Source organism: Nelumbo nucifera, chromosome 2 (genome assembly GCF_055504915.1).
Source record: "Nelumbo nucifera cultivar China Antique chromosome 2, China Antique-T2T, whole genome shotgun sequence".
NCBI lineage: Eukaryota > Viridiplantae > Streptophyta > Magnoliopsida > Proteales > Nelumbonaceae > Nelumbo > Nelumbo nucifera.
Window position 1 is genome coordinate 28,246,241 of NC_142650.1, and position 22,429 is coordinate 28,268,669.

Here is a 22,429-nt window from a genome sequence, read left to right on the forward strand (position 1 = left end):
TTGATATTTTTCTAAAATTTAAGAGACATATAGAAGTTTTATTTAATACCAAAATTCGATACTTCTAGTCTTAACTAGGGGGGAGAATACTAAAAATTATCCCAGTATTTGGACTCACAAGGTATCACTCATCAAGTAACCTGCCCTCAGACTCATAAACAAAATGGAACAGTGGAACGGAAGCACAAACACATCATAGAATTAACCCTCTCTCTACTGACCTCCTCAAATCTCCCATTTTCCTTCTGGGTAGATGTGGCAAAAACAATAGTTTATCTGATTAATAAACTTCCGACTGCTTCTCTCAATGGTGGATCTCTCTATGAGGTACCTTTTCAACGCTATCCAGATTATTCTATGCTTAAATTTTTAGACTTGCTATCCCTTTCTTTGACCATACAACCATCATAAGTTCATATTCAAATCACTTCAATGTATATTTCTTAGGTATAGTCACACCCACAAAGGGTATCGTTGTTTTTGTCCATCCTCTGACAAGTTATTTGTGGCATGGCATGTTTTTTATGAGTCCTTATTTTCGAGTATTCCTGCACCTTCTTCAGCCCCGCCGGTCTCTTCTACCACTGGGGCCTTTATTTTAGTGCCACTTCAATGTCCCAATCCTACAACTGTCTCTCCTTGATAGGCAGCTGCCAGTATGACCACACATAATGCAGCCACCGAATCTGCTTCTCCTACGACTCTCTCTGAGTCTGGCACGATTGAACCCACTCCAGTTCAACATTCAACTGCTTCCACTACTTTTGCATATACTCCGATTCAGTATCACAATATTCAAGATATTCTTAACACTTCACCGACTGTACCTCCACCAGCTCGCACACACTCTATGGTCACCTATTCCATGGATGGAAAATTACCAGTTCACTCCAATCATGTGCCGAGATATCCTCTCCCTAATTCTATTATTTCTTTAATTACTTCTTGAGAGGCAGAACTAGGGGTGTTCACGGTTCAGTTTTTTAGACCAAATCAACATGTTCAGTTTTTAAATTTAATCGAACCAATGCAACCGGTTAATTGGTGGACCGGTTAACCACGATTCAGTTTTTTAGTTTTTTTATGCACTAAAAATTTAAAAAAAAAAGGAAAAAACCTACTAAGAGCGAAGAGACTGAGTGAATCTGAGTGATTGTAGAGAGAGAGAGAGAGAGAGAGAACAGAGAGTAGGTCTAGTCCGTTGGGGAAGAAGAAGAAGAGTTTGAGAGAGAGTGAATAGAGAGTGAAACAATTGTTAAGATGAACAGCTCTAGCCGACTACAGAGTGCCTAGTTTCTCCTCCTTTTGGTCGACCTTCTCTTAACATCTCTCGATCATGGTGGAATAGACGGAAAAGGCATTCCTTAAGCAGTTGAAGGTGTTCCTATGTTCGAAAAAAACCGGAAAGGGGAAAAGGCTTGACCTAGTCGACTACAGAGTGCCTAGTTGAATAGTTTCTCCTCCTTTCGGTCGACCTTCTCTTAGCATCTCTCAATCATGGCAGGATAGATAGAGTGCTTTTCCACCGTTTCTGGTGTGGAAAAGCATTGGTCTGGGGTTCAATACGTTGAGAGAACTCAGAGAAGCTATTGAAGACTTGAAGTAAGTCTTGAACAATGAACACTAAACGACAGATTGGTAGATTCCTGTTTGCATCATGATTGGATTCTCTACATCCTGCTAGAGCCAAAACCAAAAGGGACTGGTCGACTGGACTTCTTGGGTAACTACTGGGTACACATGGAAAGTTTGTGTTTTCTGTAAAATAATCAGATTCTTTGCAGATGAGCAATGAAAATCCAGGCGTCCCTCGCTCCATTGGTGTTAAAAAGGAGCATCTCGAGGTTGTTACCACCTGGCCATCCACCTGTTCATAATAACTTGCTCACATTCGAGGCTTTTTAAGCTCACGCATACTCGTGTCTTTCCTTCTTAATTTAATGCACATAAAAAAAATGAACACCCTTGTTAGAGTCAAACTGAGAGACTACCAAACAACCCAAACTGACAGTGATAGGTTTGATTTTTGAAGAGAAAGGCTGAAAACCAAACTTTGTTATTCGATTTTCAAAAAAAAAAATTAAAAATATAATATAATATATATAATATTATATAAATATATATTATTGTATATATATATATATATATATTGGTTGGTTTGGTTAACCACCGGTTTTTTTAAATAGTTAACCAAAACTGAACCGAAACTGTCGATTTTTTGAAAACACAGAACTGACTAGTTCGGTTAACTGATTTTTCAGTTCGATTTTGGTCAATTTTTTGGTTTTTTTGCTCACCCCTAGGCAGAACCCCGCTCCTATACTAAAGCTGTGAAATCCCCTCAATGGCATGATGCCATGCAAAAAGAATATAATGCCTTGACTAGTAATGGGACCTAGGAGATTGTTCCTTACGACTCCCGTATGAATATAGTTGGAACAAAGTGGGTATTTAAAACTAAAAAGAATTCAGATGGAAGCTTTAATTGTTACAAATCCCATCTTGTGGCGCAAGATTTTAATTATATTTCGAGGCTTGATTTCTTTAGTCTAGTTGTTAAACTAGTGACTATTCGTACTATTCTTGCTCTTGCTCTTTCTCATAACTAGTCGGTTCGCCAGTTGGACATAAATAATGCCTTCTTGCATGGCTTTCTGGACGAGTTATATAAATATATATATATATATATTTATATTTATCTGTATGACAACCAAAGGGGTTCGAAGATCCCTCTTGACCTGATCATTTTAAAAGCTCCATAAAGCTCTTTATGGTCTCAAACAGGCCCTTCAAGCTTGGTATTCTCGGCTCAGTAGTACTCTTCTTCATATGGGTTTTCGGAATTCTACTACTGATCCCTTTCTCTTCATTTTTTATCGTGGTGGTACTCAGTTATTTATTCTTATTTTTGTTGATGATATTATTCTTCCTAAGAATTCTCCTACTACGACTGATCCATTGAAAGATTTGGGCACTTTGCACTATTTTCTTGGTATTGAAGCACAATATATTTCTTCTAGCTTATTTTTATCTCAACAAAAATATATTGCTGAATTGCTACATTGCACTCACCTCGATGGAGCTAAACCAGTATCTACCCCTATGGCGACTTCAATAAAATATCAAAGTTTTCTAGCACACCTCTTTCTAATCCTATAGAATATAGGAGTGTGGTTGGTGCTCTTCAATATGTCACTCTCATGAGGTCGGACATCTCCTTTGTTGTCAATAAGGTGTACCAGTTCCTTTACTGTCAGACCGATGAACACCGGAGTGCGGTAAAGCAGATACTTCGGTGTCTCAAAGCCACTATTGAGTTTGGGCTTTAGTTTCGTGCTTGTCCTGATATTGTTCTCACTAGTTACTCTAATGCTGATTGGGCGAGCTGCCCTGATGACAGGTGATCTACTAGTGGGTACTCTATTTATCTTTGTCCTAATCTTATTTCCTGGAATTCCAAGAAGCAAGCCACCATTGTTCGTTCGAGCATGGAATCTGAGTTTTGCACTCTAGCTAATTCTATCACTAAAGTGTTTTGGATTCAATCTCTTCTTGCTAATTTGGGTTATTCTATCTCACCTCTTGTCACCTGGTGGGATAATATTGGTGCTACTTACTTGGCTGCTATCCAATATTTCACACTTGAATGAAACATGCTGAGGTTGACAATCACTTCCTCAAAGACTTGTCCACCAAAAAGCAACTTCAGATCTGGTACGTTCCTTCCAATGATCAGATTATGAATGTGTTCACAAAGCCACTCTCGACCTCCCTGTTTGAGCTTCTTCCGTCCAAACTTCATGTCTCCCTGTTCAGCTTGAGGGAGCGTGTTAGCACTATCAGATCTGGATTAGGATAATACTAAGATTATTACAACTCCTAGGAGTCCTTTGTTTATTGTTATCCCAACTCCAAGAGAATCTTTGTTTATTGCCGTCTTATCTTTTCTATTCAAACTTATCATGTACTATTAGAATTGCAACTCATCACAAACTATGAATAATCTATATATACTTACCAAAGATTGGCCCAACATTATCACTGAATCCTAGAGTGTTTTTCTATTCAATTATTCTTGTTCTTTATTTGTTTCTATCTAGTTTAACTCCATGCAAGCCCCAATACAACATCTTAGATTCAGAAATAAATAACAAATTTGGCTTAGGCTCCCTAATACAAAGCGCCTTTAGTTCATCGGGCACTTCGGGGTTGTTATGGGACAACCACTCTAACCCTTTGGCTCTTTCTTAAGAAATAGCTATGGAATTCACCGAAGCCATGTCAGTAATATTACTAAGAGACCAGCAAACTCCAAACAACTAAGGCTATGTTTGCTTCTATGGGCATTTATAGGAGAAATGCCACTACATCGGTGACACATAGGTATTGGCGTTTATTATGGATGAAACCACTGTTTGGTTTTGACGTTTATCAAATAAACATTGAAAAACAGAAATGCTTTGATTTATGTGCATCAGACGTTGGGGAAAACTTTAAATTCTTGTTTCCTCCAAGAAAATTTATTGAAACGAAATGCTTATGTTGCACACTTTAAGCTGAGGTGAAAAGTAACTTTATGGGGTGCTACTTGAAATATTCATAAAATGCCCAACCAAGCAATAAAAACAATAAACATTTAAAGTAGCATTTTTCAAATAAACATTTATCTAATAAAGACCCCTTCAATAATAAACAGCTGTGAAACCAAACACATGCTAATTCTCCCACTAACCCTAGTCGATAATCCTTCTTCCCTGAACCCAAAAGCACCACTACCATCACCCTCACCAACCCAGTCAAACAAACTTAACTAACCTTCCTTTTATTCAAGGACTCACCTCCATCAATCTTACAAGTTGCAAACATACACCTTAGCAAAATTCATTTGTGTTCTCATCATGTCTATTCTCCGTTACCCACCACATGCATTACGTGCATTTACTACCTCCTTAACCATTGGTCATGTTGAAAATTCAAGAGTATTAGTGATCTATCTTGGGTAATTTTATAATTTTCTTTTGAGTAAAATACAAAAACTTTTCCTGAAGTTTTTGATAATCATAAAAACCTCCCCTGTAGTTTCATTTTAGTAAAAGCCTCCCATGAATTTTTTAAGGAAAACGACAAAAACCTCTATTCCATTAATGATCCAAATGAAAAATATATATATTTACAAAATTACCCCCAAAGTGTCATTTAAATATATTATAAAATAGGGAAAATCTATGATATATATGATATGGAAAGAGTTTTGACCATGGATTTTGATAAATAACACATGATTAGCTGCCACATTTATGATTCCAGTTGACTGCTCTTAAGTTTTTCAGATATCATATATTTTTTCAGGCAACATCTCCCCATCTCCCTCGTTTCCCCTAACAAAGAAGCACTAACTAAGTAGCTACAGCCATAATCGTCAAACTATTCTCAGTCTGATGAGAGAGAGGGATCCTCAGTTGAATTCATTCATATTTATTTGAACATTATTATTTTGTATTGAAAAGTTGGGAAGATCTATCAGACATTACATAAATCCTACCCAGCAGAAACAAACCCACCAGTCATCACAATCATAAACAGAAAAGAAACAACGAGCTTCAAGCAGAGAAAGATGACTTATTCCTCAGTACTACTTTCCCTTGGCATCGAGTTGATTGAAGTATCCTTTGGATTACTCTCAAAAGCAACCCTAGAAATAAGAACCCCTCCACCACTAGGAGCCTTCGTGTACTTGCCACCACCGCCACTAGACATACCGTAGCTGCTTGAACCAATCCCTAATCTGCAACCACTACCACCACCACCTCCGCCTCCTTTCCCTCCACCGCCACCACTGCCACCTACCTCCTTTTCCACCCATATTTTGGTAACACACAATCAACTAGAGAGGACAGTGTTGAATTCACTACCAACCTGAAATGATTTAATTCCATAAAATTTCATGAATCGTAATGTTTGTTTGGCTCATGAATAAGCTGGTTGGGAATAAGGTATTATGTTCCTTTCCTCTTATTCATGGTTAAACTGTTCACAGATTGACTGCCAACTGAGTGATAAATTTATAGCTGATTGAGAAATCAGCATATTGATTCATTCAGCATTAATCCACCCTAAAATCAGAAACCAGCCCAGTGTGTTTGCCACAAGGCTGACAACCATCAGGTCCGAGAATCTCTCCCAAAACTATAAAAAAGCAGCAAGACAAAAGGCTGGAAGAACCCCATTCAATCTCTATTCTGGGTTGGACAAGCTGGAGAACAACTCCCCCACAACCATTGAAATAGTCTCGTTCCTCCCAAGTACCACCCTACTGCTGCACTGATGCTGAGTGGCACACTCTAACTAATCTCCAATGCAAAGCAGAACAAATCCCTCACTTGAGTTCATTATGCCTGCACCAGCCGTCTATGCATCTCTGCACAGGGCACAGAACAAGAATTACAAGAGAACACGGTGCTTGTCCTAAGGAGCGAGTTAGAGCAAAATGCCTTGATAATTGCTATCGAGATCGAGATGAAAGATCGAAAGGTGCTTTTGATGGAGTTTGGATGAAAGATTGAAGGAGTTGTGTTCCCTCTCTTGAGACAGTGGAGTTGGATAGGAAAAGAGGTCGATGGGAGAAGCAAAGAGGATAATAGGTCAATAGGGGTATTTTAGTAAAAATATATGCAAGCTAATTTATAAAGGGTAAAATGGGAATTTGGAGAAAATTGATGCATCGATTTAACGTTTTCCGTCTGTGTCATTTACGAAAGGGAGGTTTTTGTTAATTTCTATAGTTTTTTGCTAATGTGAAATTATAGGGGTGATTTTTATGATTATCAGAAATTTCAGGGGAGTTTTTTTTCTTTTTTTTTTTTTCTTTTTTTTTTTGTATTTTACCCCATTCTTTTAACTTTTTGTCTCATGTATTAGTGATCTATCTTAAAGGTGGATATTTTAGACATGTAAAAAAGGTAAGTCCTTTTTGTCTTGTAAGCTAAAAGAACGTTGAGAATAGAACATGAAGTGAAAAAAGAACTGTAATCTTGCTTTTCTATGTTCTTTCTTTTAATCTTCTCTTCTAAAATCTTTTCTTTTCTTTGATTAATCTGTCTACCACACTTCCATTGCTCCAAGTCTCCAACAGGTCTATTCCCACCAAGACTCTCAATTTTAACCCCTTCGCCTTCCTCCTTGCTCCAGCCACCCACCATACTTCCATTTGCCCATCTCCGGCGAAGGCCCACCACCCGTTGAGTAGTCCCAACTCCCATCGTCCACCCTCAGCGGCCTTCCACCTCCTGTCAGTCGACCAATTATTGTTGGTAGATCATCAGCTCTCAACCATGCAAACCTGAATTCTAACTATACTTCTATCAGCCTTTTCTGGTTTATCTTATTTTACACTTGTCTCTCTTCCCTTCTTTGTCTCTGTTAGTCTGAGAAGTGGATTAAGTGGAAAAGATGGTAAGCAAGATAAGAGTCTCCCAAGGTGGAAAACTAGCGCCAGCAATACTTGACTGAGTATTATTTTTCTGGTATATCTCTTAAAGCGTACATTTGTATTTCTCTCCTGGTCCGAGAGAAAAGGATCACCATTAAATTAATGGAAAACGTTAGTGAGCAAGAGAGAAGAGTTTCCCATGGAGAAGATCTCGCACCAACAACGCTTGAGTGAATCTTTCGCTTCCCTTAGCTAGCTCCCGATGATGAGGATATATGGATAAACATCCAATAATTAACAGCAACTAATAGTACGTATTTCAACGTCTCATGACTCTGATCCCATCTCAATGTAAATTCAACCAAATAAGCCAATATTTCGGGGTAGAGTTCCATGAAACCAAACTGAGAGATGGAAAGCTCTGACTCCGACCAACAAGAGGATGAGAAGATTTGTGGTTGTGGCCTATAATTCACATTTGACTTAAACACAAATACGTGTCCTGTTAAGCATTCCCCTCTGATTTTGTCAAAGCAGCAAACCCTTTCCTTCCATGTGAATTTTTAGTTTATTATAAATAGACTGATTAGCTTCTACCCAGAAATTATTCACCTCCATACATCACTGGAGAGAGAGAAGAACAGAGAGAGAGAGTAGAGAGATGCTAGCTCTTCTTCCAAGTTTTCTCTCATCATTTCTGGGTTGTTTCTGAACTTTGGCAGGCAGGTACATTGGTATTACATATTTGCCAACCTCTCTCTCTCTCTCTCTCTCTCTCTCTCTCTGGTAATCTGGTTTCATTTATTTGTTATAAGAATCATACGTTGCTCTCTGCAGAATGAAGAAAGTTTGCTGGCCTTACTTCGATCCTGAATTTGAGAACTTCACGGAGAGGATACATGGCCCCAGGTCAGTCTGCCTGCCTCCCTCACTCTTATCTCCGCCTACACTAGCTACCATTAATCCACCATTTGACGGGTCCCGCCTAATTAGCCATCACCATCTCCTCAGTAATGACGCACCTTCCTCATTTGATGGTCGTGTCATTGTGATGTTAGCCATGCATGTAATTAGCCAGCCAAAAAGACAATGTAATTAGCTCTCTTTTCCTTCATATTCACAAATTAGAATTTTAGATAGATAACAAATTTGACGTTGAATTCACAAGAGTTCTGAAGGAGCTAACCAGGAATCTTCACTTTTGTTCCACTGTTGATCTCCCAAAGTTCTGCTGCTCAAAATTAATTAAGAAACACCTTTTATGACCTAGAGGATGTGGCTTATAGGGCTGGCATTGATTGATTGGAGGATTGAAGAGACGGCTAATGCAGAGGGTCCACGATCCAATCGAGGATTCAGACTTCAGATCTGTTAGAACATCCTTTTTTGGGAAAAAAATAGTTGGATCATGAAGAGGACCAAAACAGGGACCTGCTTTAGTAATTAAGCTGACATTGTTTAATTGTTTGAAACAATTGGTGGAAAGGTTTTTCAATATGAATTGGACCGACCAATAATGCTCAAATTAAATTATCCACTCAGGTTGATATTTAGTGTTGAGAATCTTTGAAATGGAGTCTGCAAATTGAAGCCTTCCTATTGCAGAATTATATTAAACTTTATTGAATAAATCCTTTCCATTTTATTTGGAACTTAGAAGCTTCTGGCGGTTCTGACCCAGATTTGATAAGAGCAATCCTGTCCATTTGGAAAACTCCCTAACCCTAAAACTGCACCAAATTTGAACCAGCAGGCCAGCTGCTGAATGTTGAAACTCAATCACTTGTGTTTTCATGCAGCTGCCGAGTTTGCATTGACAACGAGAGCTTTGAGGATTGCACTATTGTCAAGGTGGGTGAGAGAGAGAGAGAGAGAGAGAGAGAGAGAGAGAGAGAGAGAGAGAGAGAGAGAGAGAGAGAAAGAAAGAGAGAAAGATTAAATGAATACGAGTCACCGAGCATGTCGAAGTGATATTTTTTGTTTCAGGTAGACAGCGTTAACAAGCAGGGTCTCCTCTTGCAAGTGGTGCAGGCATTGACAGAAATGAATCTGTTCATCTCCAAGAGCTACATTTCCTCCGATGCCGAATGGTTCATGGACGGTATGCTACCCTACCATTTGATGGGTCCCATCTGGTCTGGACCCCATCTATGATAAAACCAATCTTAGCCCTCCAATTTGACCAACCTGCATGTGTTGCATCTTTTGCATGCTTTGCACTCGCAGTGTTTCACGTCACAGATGAGCATGGCAACAAACTCACCGACCAGAACGTCATCAACCGTATTCAGCAGGTATCCTTTGTCTTATACACCATAAGCCAGGTCTATAAACATCATGGTTGTACAAATGGCGACACGTGGATAAATCAGAACCCCTACCCCACCATCCTCCTTACGTGGACCACGTGGGCGGTCAGCGACCGACGCCGGATTTGATATTCACATCTTTCCTAGGTTATAAATTGGGTACCCCCACCCCATGACAAACCATGCAGGTCATAGCTAAAAGGAAGGATCCCCGAGACTCCAGCCAGGTGAAGTCCGGTGCCGGAACCGGAAGAGAGAACACCGGCGAACACACGGCGATAGAGTTGACAGGAACTGACCGACCCGGTCTCTTCTCTGAGATTTCAGCAGTGCTTAAGGACTTGAAGTGCAATGTGGTGGAGGCCCATGCCTGGAGTCACAACGAGCGCCTGGCTTGTGTGGCTTACATTTCTGACCAGTCGACGGACAGCCCAATTGACGACCCCAGAAGGCTCGCTACCATTGAAGAGCATCTCGCCACTGTCCTCGGCGCCACCATCAATGGCTCCGGAACTCATGATGAACAAGGAGTGAAGACAGCAGGTCTTCCACCACCTGGTGGAAGCATTAATGGCATAACAACAACCAACGTGGAGCGCCGGTTGCACCAGCTCATGTTCGCCGGCCGGGACTTTGATGGGCCACCGGCGAATGCAAGCTTATCAGCGCTCCCATCTCCAGCCGAAGGTGAAGAAGAAAGGAATAAGAAGATAATCGTGACGATAGAGAGCTGTAATGAGAAAAGGTATTCAGTGGTGACGGTAGAATGTAAGGATCGGCCGAAACTCATGTTCGATACGGTATGCACGCTTACTGACATGCAGTACGTGATTTTCCATGCTTCCATATCTCCTCATGGAGATTCTGCATTTCAGGTACGCTTGAGCCAGCAAATCCCCAAGTATGTATACGTACCAGCTCTCTCTCTCTCTTCATCTCTGTGTTCACAATGATAGCTTGAGTATTCATTTATTAGACGAAAAATCAGGAAATTTGATCTTAAAATGATAGCTTTAGTATTCATCAGAATGGGTTGATTTCTTTTTCTTTCATTCTCTCAGACTCTCACTATTCAGTACTTACAGTACCTTAATCTAGTACCAGTGTTACGTTCATGGACGACAGATGGTATTGCTTTTGCAGGAGTACTACATCCGGCACATAAATGGCTGCCCACTGAACACAGAGAGTGAGAAGCAACGAGTCATAAAATGCTTAGAAGCAGCTCTAGAGCGTAGGGTCTGTGAGGTGATCAGATTGCTCATTGCTACCAGAAGATTAGTTTAACTTGGGTTGATTCTTCTTCAAGGCTCCAAGCATCTTCTGAAACTCATCTGTTGATGGTTTTTGTTAATTATATCTTAGTCTCCTCATTCTTCACGTATGGGCTGCAGGGTGTCCGACTGAAGTTATGTGCAAACAATAGAATTGGGTTGCTTTCAGACATCACCCGGCTGCTACGTGAGTATGGGCTTGCCGTTGTTCGAGCCGATGTAGAGACACAGGGAGAGAAGGCGGTGGATGCATTCTACGTGCGGGATATCTCCGGCAACGAGGTCGACATGAAAATCGTCGAGTCCATGAAAAGAGAGATGGAAGCACTTGCTTTAGAAGTGAAGAATGAACCATCGTCACACAGGCGGAGCTCACCTGAAAGGCCCCCATTCTGCTTCTCTTTTGGAGACATTCTTAAATCACAGATTGAACGATTCTCTCACCACTTTATTCCAATCAAGTGGACCAAGAATGCCGTTCGTCAACCACACATATTAACATTGCTGTATTAATTTCTTGACTTGTATATAAATAATCAGTTTCTTTGGATTAATAATTGCGCTACCTGTCTGTAAATTTATAAACCAAAATAATCAAATGTTCCTCATTATCCTAATGTCTGGCATGAGAACTGAACCTCATACAGTCGAACTAAGAGCTGAAACTAGGAGTCTAGGGCAGCTCGATGAGGGACATTAAGCTGGAACTGTAGGGAGCTGAATTGGTTATACTGGTTCTGTTTTGTATCATCTGGTTCTTTAAAAGTGGAAAAGAATACTCAGATGGTCAAATCGTCAGGTTTCCAACAGTTTCAGTGACTTAGAAATATCGACACTGCATCGAAATTTATCAAGTTGGGCTCCATATGTTCTAGCTTGTGCCTCACTGGGCGAATTTGTAACTGGACCATCGACATGACAAGTTTGATTTTAGCTTGTCCACCATAAACGAGATGAAGGAAAATCAAAACTGAAATCAATTTCCATTATTAATCTCGGATAAGATGGATTAATTATGGAATCTTAACAATACTCAGGCAATGACCACTAGTGATATATACTGTATCCGCGTGCACAGTGACTAGTAATGTATTTGGGTGGAAGGAAGATCATTAATTTCGTCCAAGCTCGTCCTGGATGTAAATGTAACTAATTTTGTAATTAGTAATTTGACGATGTCAATATGATTAATTTGAATCAGATTGTTGTGCCTTGTCATACCAAGCACTAAAGTCTAACTATGACAATGATACCTAAATTTATGATAATCTTATTGGGTTTGAAATTCTTATTAATTACATGGATTTCTCAATATTAGAAAATCAAATTTTTAGACAGATTTCGTTCAAATGAACTTCAGATGACAACTGTAATTTCATAGGTTAACATTGTCAAATTAATTGAAGATGCTCTTTTGTCAATTTCTGGTATAAATTGATTGGTCAATGGTTTTAATGGTTAATTAGACAGTTAAGTTAACATGAAGGCACCCAAAAGAGAAGTCAAGACAACCATCAGCAGCAAATTATCCACATTTTTTTTATAGATAAATTGTCCACATTTATACATTGTAAATTGTCCACATTCCATCCAAAATGACCACAGAACAAAGTATACACAGAATAAACAGATGTGGTATGAGATAAACAATGGTGTAACACATCACAGTAACAATAGGTAATTGACAATGTGAGTTTATCCATAATGATTACTAATTTAAATAATAAAGCTTATTTTATAGGATGAAAGACAAAAGGTAAAGATAATTGGCATAGAACTTTACATGAATTTGGCCTCAAGCAGTTATTGAAATGCCTCAATCAAAATCATCAACAGTAAGCCAGTCACTTGACTCACCCTCTGAATCTTTCTCCTGCAAAGGTGATTGGACTGAGTTTTTCTTGCCACCTCGAGTATCAGAACTTTCATTCAGTTGAACCCATTCATTTGATTCATTTGTTGAAGAAGCTCCAACAACCTCTGCTGCTGAATTTGAGTGCTGTTCTCTTCTAAAAGCATCATTGTCATCATCATCTTCTAAATCACTGAAGGAGACATCTTCCTCATTTCCAAGATGTTTTTTGGCATCAAAGCAAGTATCTGTCCCATTACTTTCTTCCTCTAACCATTTCTCGATATTCTCCTGTTCATCAATGTCTACCTGGTGATCTGCATTTACAGTCGCAGACAAAACATCCTTTTCCTGAACTGAGCTGTTCCCTTCTTGGATGTTATGACCAGTACTGTTGCTCACCTCTAGAGAGGGAGAATCATCAGTCTTAGGGCACTCCAGTTGTTTATTCTTCCTCATTTGAAGCTCCTGCAGTAGTCTATCTCTGGCTTCCACAATCTGCAAGTAATGATAAAACAATAAACATTGAGACATTTATCCATTATATAAAAGTAAAACATTCACCTGCCCCACCCCACCCCCTCCCAAAAAAAGTAATGCTAAAAACAAAAAGAGCTATACTGCAAAAAGATGCCTAATTATGATTTGTAATGTTTTCTTCTCTCTCTCTCTCTCTCTCTTGAAAAGTAAGAAATTTCATTAAAAAAGGGAAAAGAGGGAGAGATTCCCTTGCATGCAGAGAGAGCTAGAAAGACGAAAATAAAGAGAAAATTACATAAAGATGAGATGTTTTCTTTTTTTTTTTTGTAATATTTCCTTTTTAGCAATGCCCTTTTTCCCTATATCATCCATTACATAACTTTAAATGAATTTTGCATTCCTCTTCTAAGGGCATTATGTTATTGAAAGAAAGTAAAAGCAAGAATTATCCAGAATTTCAAATCCATAGGCATGAATATTTGAATGACAGAAAGAAAAATATATCAGCCACTCATGAATAAGTTCAGTTGGAAGTAAAGCCAAATGGTGGCCAAAATATTTTGATCAGATGTTATATGGGGAAATAAATAATACATAAATGAAGGAAAGGAAAAACTTGTGAAAGAGGAGCGGTTTGCACAAATTCCATTTTATGATAAAGGGCAGGCATTAGTCAAAAAATTGTATTTTTCACTAGTGATATGGATGGTTTATCAAAAATAGAATGTGCCCAAATCAGTACCGTTGTAAATTAAAGAAATAAACATGTGAAATGGAGAAATTTTCACTTCCCCTAATTTTCTTCAAGGAAGAAAGCAACCTTTATTTAAAGGGAAGAGGTGGGCTTCCTAAAATTCATGGACTACGCAAAGATGAATTTTATCCACAAAGAGCATAAAAACATCAATATCAAATATTTGCAAACCAAAGCTTGATCATATGAACTAATAATTCATGCAAAGTGGAGCATGGAACACAAACCTGTATCTTCTACATACATAAAACCATAAAATAATTGCAGATACAATAATGCTGATCAATAAAGAAAACAAAACTGTATATCCAGGCTGAAACCAACAGTTTGGTAAGAGTTTGCCAAACAGGAAATAGACTGGCCAAGAGTGGGTTGGGAGGAGTGAGCTGTATGTGGATTGTCTATTTCAGGATAGTTTCTTGATTTTTTTTTTTTTTTTTTTGGGGGGGGGGGGGGGGGTGGCGGAGGAGATGTGGGGAAAAAGGATTTGGGATTTCATTTTTGTATTTCTTCATTTTCTTTGACAGAGAGAGCCCTTGAAAGACTGAAATGAGGAAAAAGGATTTGTAGAGTGGCCCCCATATAGTTAGGGATTAAGGCTGTTCTAAGTTGGGTTAAAGTGGGGGTGGAGAGAGGAAAGAGAGAAGAAGAAGATACTGAATGAACTAAAGAGGGACCTATAAGTGGAGTCAAACCACTTGTAGTGGAAAAAAACTAGAGGTGCAACTTGGGTGGGCAGGGCTCAGGTTGGGAAATTGTTAAAATTTCAAAGGGCCCAGCCCAAAAAGCCCAGGCCAGATGCAGCGTAAACTCTTCAAATTGGGTACCTGATTTGCACCCCTAGGAAAAACTAAAGTGGAATTGCAATACCTTGCTTCACCTATTAATGTAGTCATACAACCAAAAGAAAATGATGACACCTCTTCAACATATGCAGCTGAGCAGCTCTAAGCTTCAACATATCCATTTGTGTGAAATAGGGGTGTCAATTGGACATGTTGTGCTCCAACCTGACCCAATCCAATGTGTGTCCAATGATGGGCAGTCTAAACCCAATTCAATCCGAATAAAACGGATAGAGGGTCCAATCCAGTCCATTTTAATGCAAATGGATTGGATTGGAGCCCATCCAATCCAAAAAAAATATTGAAATAACAGAAATCTCAAAATTATAATAAATTATAGAAAATATCAAATATTTCAGAAAGAATTGTAAAAATTTCAGAAAATGGAGAGAAACAACAAATGGAAAGGGTTTCTCCCTCCCAAATATGGCATTTATAGGTGTGTCAATGCAGCTGCTTCAGTTGGTGTTGCAATTTCTAGGGGCTAGGTTGAAATCAGATTGCAGCAGAGTAAGATTTTGATCATGTTGCAGTTCAGGTCTGTTCAATTGTAGACCTTAGATGGAAAATACAGAATTGCATGTGGAAAATACAGAGTTGCCGTTCAGATCTTAATTTTTTCCCCCAACAAGCACTCAAACTCATAAATCAATTCCTCTAGGATGAGATGGAAAATATGGAGAGACTAAAACAGGATAGAGAAGTACTAGAATCCTGCAGCTGCAATTTAAAATTGGGAGGGTAACCAGATGACATTCGAGAATTTCGATGGCAGCAGCCTAAATAATCCAGGGCTGTCTAGAAATGGGGGAGTATTCAGAGATTCTGAGGGCCAAATCTTAGCTTTATATTCTGGTCCTATAGGTGTGGGAGATTCAGTCAATGCAAAACTTCAAGCAGTGCTAAAAGGAGCAGAGGTTGCTAAGGAGATGGCAATGGAACACTAATCATTGAAGGTGACTCGAAATTGGTTGTTGGGTGGTTAAAAGAGCCGGAAGTGGCAGCAGGGTCCTACAGAGGGGCTTTGAGAAGGTTCAGATGGTTAACATCAAATATGTCAGTGCAAATTCAATGGGAAAGAAGATCGGCAAATGGGTTGGAAGATTCTTCAGCCAAACAAGGGGGTACATAAAAATCAGTTTTTTTGGGCTCATTTATAAGCTTTATGATATAGTTTAGACGCAGCATCTCACTCCTCTTTGTGGGGAATTTGTAATATGTATCTTTTGTGCTGCTTAATAAAATAACCTTTATCTATCAAAAAAAAAAGATGGTTGCCTTACGGGATGCTTGGTTGTCACCATTATGATAATGGAGAGCAAGGGCAAGAATGATTAATCCTATGTTTTGAAACCAAGCTCTGAAAATCATTTCCCACTTGGTTAATCCTATGGAGCAAGAACAGGATTTTTCTGCCGAATTCAACACAGTTCAAGATTTTGAGTTCAAAGACAATACTGTTCATGTCAGTGGAGAGAGGGAACCGTCACAGAGAAAGAGAGTTCACTGGAGAAAACCTACAAGCTTTTGCATTTGGTTAGTACTTTCAATCCGTCCATGGATTCCTTGGATGTGTCCGTTTAGGTCCACTAATTACATCAAACCATGAAATGTGGACTGGTCCAGCCCATTGTAAAATTTTGGACTGTCCAATCCATTCAATTTAATTTTGATGTCCAACCGTCCAACCCAAATCTGGTCCATTGTCACCCCAAGTGTGAAAGCCACATATGAACAGAAGGGCTACTATGGAAAACCCAATTGATCTCTCTAGTTGTCTTATTGATTCATTTAGTTGAGCACTCAAAGAACTGTCAATAGGAGACTCACGGATTCATGTCTAGAGAGTAAAAGATAATTGAGTAGCATCCGGTGATGCAACTAAAATTAGTTATATCCAGCTGCTGTCTTTGCCATATGGTTGTATGCTTTTGATCTTGGATTGATGAGATCACCATAGATGCTATCTGAAACTTAGATCTGTACAATCAAAAGTTATACACTACAGATTGGGTGGTTGAAACAATGAATAAATGGTTCTAACCACCTGGTTAGCTGTCTGACCTCAAATGGTATTGCTTCAGGATGACTACAAACCTTATCCAATTGGGTGATTAGAATCAACTGATTGGTATCAATTAAGGTTATCATTCATCTAAGAGGTAAACTATGAACCAAATAATCAGTATGCTGGTGTGGTTACCTATTTCACAACACAAGTTGTCTCTGAATTTCCCTTGATACAAGTTAATTGCAATTTTCATTTAGAGCACATTGATGAGTTTGCATGTAAGGACTTAAAACCATAATCACCTGGGTTCCCAGACATACATTGAAAGGTCCTTTTCTTCTTCATGTTGTTTTATTAGTGGGATATGTTTACTTATTTATCATAGACTTTCAGGCTATAACAAATGGCATTTTCTATCTTCTTGAATAGAATACCATAACCACCTAAGTTTATAATACCAAATTCAAAAGTAAAAAAGAACTGCAATTTTTTGTTAGAGTATGCACGCTAATCTATCATACTCAGATATGGCAAGGATAAGGGTACATAGGCATCTGACATGGTTTGAGAGAAAAAAATGGTTTCCTACATGGAATTGATACTAAAAATTTTGAAGTGTTTGACAAGACACTGCACCCATGTATTCAGGTATAAAGAAAACTTGCCTGGGGTGTTAATAGAAGCTTGCGCTCATTCTCATTCATCTTTGGATACAACATAATGAAATATATCATCCAAAATTGTCCCTCATTCATATTACTTGGGCAAAGCCTAACTCTAAGAGCTGCTAAACTTGGAATAAAGCATTCAACAGCAGAAGCATGTTCTCTCTGAGCATCGGACATATCAAAATCTGTAGGAAAAATGCCAAAGTTTACAAGCATATCAGATAAGGGAGATGTACCTCAGCACTTTAAACTTAATATAAGGAAAAATACAAGGCAATGTTCCACAAAAGTCAGTCATTGGTGCAGAAAATAACCAATTCCGAATTCCTGAAATAATGACTCATTGCAATGGAAACTGTGGGTTTTGAAGTGAATAATTCCACAGAACTGCCACTTATGTAGAGGCAAATGTGGTATGTAAGTTGTGTATATTAGCATCTTAAGAGGTTTATTAGATGGCTGAAAAATATAATAATTCTTATTGTGGTATGAAGAAATGGATAATACATTGACAATTTGGCAATATTACACAATAATCTCCAATAGGAGGTTTAGATGGTCATAATAGCTACAGAAAGATAATCCTAACAGCATTTTATGTAATATAAGATAAAAATGATAGAATCCATATGATTGTGCAATTTAGCATTCTGCTACATCATATTCCCAACTAATGCGTAATTGACTTGCAAGGTCAGTAATGCCACAATAGCTTTCATTCAGTTATTTGTCCCTATCAGTTGCATGGTTTTCCACTTTGACCTTTTTATAGTGATGGAAAGATAATCCCAATAGCATTTTATGTAATGGAAGATAACATAGCTTTCATTTAATTATTTGTCTTTATCAGTTGCAAGGTTTTCCGCTTTGAATTATTTGTCTTTATTGGATTCATGAAGCCAACCCCATATAGTCGTGATAAGGCTTAGATGATGATGATTTCCTGTACACATGTCTTGAGTACAAATCCATAAAGCACCATGTATAAAAAGTTAGTTAAGGCAATTTCAGTATGGTTGTAAAATGCACAACCAGGTTTTTCAATAGGGAAACTATGTTATATTCAAAGGAAGAAGGTTCCCTGGAAAATCTTCTTTATTCTTCTTGTATTTTTTTTTTTTTTACAGAGAAGCGTGGAAGTAAGTCTAAATCTAGGCTCAAACAGGTTTTAATGCGAACTAATCTTGATAACCAATACAAGATGAATATGTAGAAGTTTAGCACATTTTTTTTAAACTGGATATCTAGAGAAATTAGGTTAACATGCAACCCCATCTTGGCACAACTTTTCTTACTCTGCTGGCCAAGTTGCAAATCACAATTGGCATATCCACTCACTGATGTTAGGCAATCTAAGGTTCTAGATAATAGTGGATCTCCATTTCCTTTTCATCTTTCAGAAAGCTCATGCTCTAGAATAAGTTTCTTATGTCCGAATCAGTAATTAAAATTTTAGTAAAACTAACCAAAAGCGGGATATCTACTCACAAATGTTTTAGAGGAGAGGAATTTTCTTCATCTGTTTTGAGAACAGACTTTTTTGGCAGTCCCTAGTGAATGTGTATAATGTACAGAAACTCTTTGTAGAGGATCACGTATACTTTTTATTATTAATAAAATAAGATGATACTGTACTTTTTCAAAAAAATAGAATAAAAGAATGAGCTTATTGTGGAATGTGCACAATGGATCCCTAATGGTGGTTAACAATGAAATTTTAGTTCCCATTTTAAAGCTTCATATCTCTACTTTTTTTCTAATAAAGCCTTCTCTTCAATAGGGTTGAAGAAATCTGAAACAGAAAACTACTAGCTATATTACACATTTAAAAGTAACTTGGGTGACAGTAATTAGAAGTTATTATGACATAGCAGATGGTTTTGCAAATATTTTTGATAGAACTCTTGCCATTTGGAGTACTGTTTACATGAAAATCCATTTAATGGAAAGAAATGACATCTTTGCTAATATTGTTTCCAACTTCATATCTTTTGTTGTGTCTTTAACATACAACCACAGGCTACATGAATCCTGTTTCACCATTCCTCTCTATCAAGGACAAATCCTCTGTTCCTCCTTTCCCAGTCTCTATTTTAATACACTTCTTTTTCACCCTCCTCTAGTTTTGTAGTACCCTCAATTTACACCAGATCACTCCTTAGTCCTTATTGGTGCAACTATCATCTTCTATCACAAGATAAAACCATGTTAAACAACTTTTCTCCATCTTGTCACCAATGGTCTCTAACGTTTGACTGGACCATCTAAAACGGCTTCCCTCAACTTATCACCAATTGCAATTGTCCCTATCTTCCAAAAATTAATAAGACTATAAGAGCACGATAGACCTATAAATGGACTCAATGAGCTAATACCAACAACGTGAACTCTTAATGAACTGGTTGGAATTCAACTTTCCAACCATTAAAAGCTAGTATGACATTGTCTAATCCCTCCTCTAATCCAACGAGGAGAAAAAATTAAGTTTTATTTACCCCAATAATAATCTCCCTGAAGCGACAGCAAAAGTGAGGTTCTAGAAACCAACAGATGAAGCTGCTTATTATTAAAATTCTTGCTGAGCATTGTTAAGTGTTGACCAAACAAACATAAAGTGTAGTTCCATACGTAAAATACAGCTAAAATAGGCACCATTTGAAATCCCAACAATTTCCCCCCAAAGATTTTTCTGCGCAAAACTTGAAAAACATCAATAAACCTAGAGTCTCTTTACAGGGCCCCCAAGTGACCATCTTTGACAGATAAATGATTCCAAATACTCAATCTTTTCAACTAGTAATTAACAATAACGACAACAAGAAACAATTCAATAACCGAAACTGCAGAAACACCTAAACCAGTATAAAAGCAATTAGCTTTACATAAAAATTCGATTACCATTTATCAAAAACTGAATAAACAAAAGAATTCACTGATCGAATTTGTAACAAAAAGCAAAAAGATCGATTACCATCATCCATTATCATTGGGAAATCAAGCCAGAATTCCGGTCGCATTGACATCTCCTGAACGAATACCGAAACCTCATCCGTAACCCCAGCAATGCCATCACCGCCACCATGATTCTTCCCAGAAGAGTCATCTCCATCTCCCTCCTCCTCCTCATCTTCTTCCTGGAACTGTAATAGGTTCGAGGCCAACCTCGAAATCTCACTAACAGCCATATTGTTAGACAATAGAGAAAGACCCGACTTGAAGCTACCACGTATCTCTGCAAAATCATTCCGAATACCAACAAACGCCTGGGAAGAAGGAGAAGGAGAAGAACTCGAAGAATCGACAGCGTCAGAGGAGGAAGCAGAAACTGGCGGATGAGCGAGGAAGGACGCCATCCCCCAGAGCTGCCGGCCAATGGTTTTTCCGAGCTCTGATAAGTCTTCCTTCACTCCTACATTAGAGGAGCTCTCTTCTTCTGAATCCTCCTCTTCTTTCCCTGGTGAATTCTCTTCATCGGATTCCTGCGATTTGAACGGATTTGGGAGTGGAATTGAAAGCCAAGACATCTTAAGAAACTGAGAGAGAGAGAGAGAGAGAGAGAGATGTCGAAGAACAACAGAACAAGAATGTCGAATGGGAGCGCTGAAAGCCTTCCTCTGAAATCTGAATTCTCTTTCTTTCTTTTTTTTTAATTTTTTTAATTTATATTTGGTTAGTTGGAAATATGGAAATTGGAGCAGTAGTTGGAGATAGGAGAGTAGAGTCGTGAATGTGAATGTGAATGTGAAGGAGGAGTCTTCGTAACTTCTCTCTCCGTACGTTTCATGACGGTTGATGGGTTCAAAGTGTCACAGGTTTAACTGATGACGTGGTGTATTGTGATGGGTCCAGCGCTACAAATAGAACTCTGAATTAAAAGTATTTTGGGTCTTTTGATTAATGGGCCCCCATACCAATCTCGATCTATGGCCCACTCTCATCTCACCGCGGGTAAGTGGGCAACTTGCAACTACGCACGTTTGATCCCGCGCCTCCATATTCGGAGGTGGGGTGATAGCATTGGCTCCCCACAGATACACGGTTGTGATGTGATGTGGGACGCGAATGGGGTGAAACCAACTGACGATTCAGCTAGACACCATATCTGCTCCCAACAAAATTAAGGTTTTCCAACATGATTATGTGGATGTGTGGTGTCGGATCATGTTGTAAGCGAGTTGGAACGGGTTTTATTAGGAGCAGGTCCCAACTCATTCAGCTGACCTGGTCATCAGCAATCAGGGTCTTTGTGAAAAGTTCATATTCCCTGCAAGCAAAATCTTGCACATAATCTAAAGCATCGGAGTTCGGTTACATATTGGAAATATCTCGTAAATTTAACATATATGTATGGGAGATATTCTTTTTTTAAAATATGGGAGATATTCAATGTGCGGCTGAATGCTATATAATATTGGAATTATCAGGATATACAGTTTGAAAAATCAAAATACATGGGTATATGGTGAAAAAAAATTAAGATGTATGTAAATACACTAATGGAATTTAGATAAAACCCAAAAAACACGTGACACTAATTCGAGGTTAAAATAAGTGTGAATAAAAAATTCAAGGTTCAAAATAGTGCAACGTATTAATGCATATTGACCTAATATCAGTTTTCAGGGTCACGGATATTCTAAGTAGGTGTTCGGCATCCATGCGTTGCTTCAGAGATGTTTCTTGAGAAAACGGTGTTATATTCATAAGGGCCTGTTGCATTGAAAATGACTCCTTTTTTTGTTTGGCATCGATGCTGCCACATAGGCTGTTTTCTGGGAAAATAGCAGTGGTTTTGTTTAGTACCAGT

General features: G+C 38.5%; 2 protein-coding genes across 2 annotated transcripts; one reads left to right on the plus strand and one right to left on the minus strand.

Moving 5' to 3' along the window:
• Positions 1-8,032: 8,032 nt before the first annotated feature.
• LOC104586168 (ACT domain-containing protein ACR2-like) lies at positions 8,033-11,629 on the plus strand. Its single transcript, XM_010243325.2, has 8 exons — positions 8,033-8,155; positions 8,267-8,338; positions 9,229-9,280; positions 9,416-9,530; positions 9,656-9,723; positions 9,927-10,613; positions 10,882-10,986; positions 11,133-11,629. Exons 2-8 carry the CDS (start codon positions 8,268-8,270, stop codon positions 11,523-11,525), a joined length of 1,491 nt encoding a protein of 496 aa, XP_010241627.1. The 5' UTR covers positions 8,033-8,155; position 8,267; the 3' UTR covers positions 11,526-11,629.
• A 1,024-nt stretch (positions 11,630-12,653) lies between these two features.
• On the minus strand, positions 12,654-21,314 carry LOC104586137 (uncharacterized). Its single transcript, XM_010243281.3, has 3 exons — positions 20,594-21,314; positions 17,620-17,807; positions 12,654-13,362 (listed from the first exon to the last, which is right to left on the minus strand). The coding sequence occupies exons 1-3, from the start codon at positions 21,144-21,146 to the stop codon at positions 12,829-12,831; spliced, it is 1,275 nt and encodes a 424-aa protein (XP_010241583.1). The 5' UTR covers positions 21,147-21,314; the 3' UTR covers positions 12,654-12,828.
• Between the last annotated feature and the right edge of the window lie 1,115 nt (positions 21,315-22,429).

What these genes read in the sequence shown, in the direction of transcription:
- LOC104586168 (XM_010243325.2), top strand. Translation starts at nt 8,268, where the DNA reads ATGAAGAAAGTTTGCTGGCCTTACTTCGATCCTGAATTTGAGAACTTC. An exon ending in AGGATTGCACTATTGTCAAG is followed by an intron (nt 9,281 to 9,415) that starts GTGGGTGAGAGA and finishes TTTTTGTTTCAG; the next exon opens with GTAGACAGCGTTAACAAGCA. An exon ending in TCATCAACCGTATTCAGCAG is followed by an intron (nt 9,724 to 9,926) that starts GTATCCTTTGTC and finishes CAAACCATGCAG; the next exon opens with GTCATAGCTAAAAGGAAGGA.
- LOC104586137 (XM_010243281.3), bottom strand. Translation starts at nt 21,146, where the DNA reads ATGTCTTGGCTTTCAATTCCACTCCCAAATCCGTTCAAATCGCAGGAA. An exon ending in CCCAATGATAATGGATGATG is followed by an intron (nt 17,808 to 20,593) that starts GTAATCGATCTT and finishes TTTTTCCTACAG; the next exon opens with ATTTTGATATGTCCGATGCT. An exon ending in AGCTTCTATTAACACCCCAG is followed by an intron (nt 13,363 to 17,619) that starts GCAAGTTTTCTT and finishes CATTACTTGCAG; the next exon opens with ATTGTGGAAGCCAGAGATAG.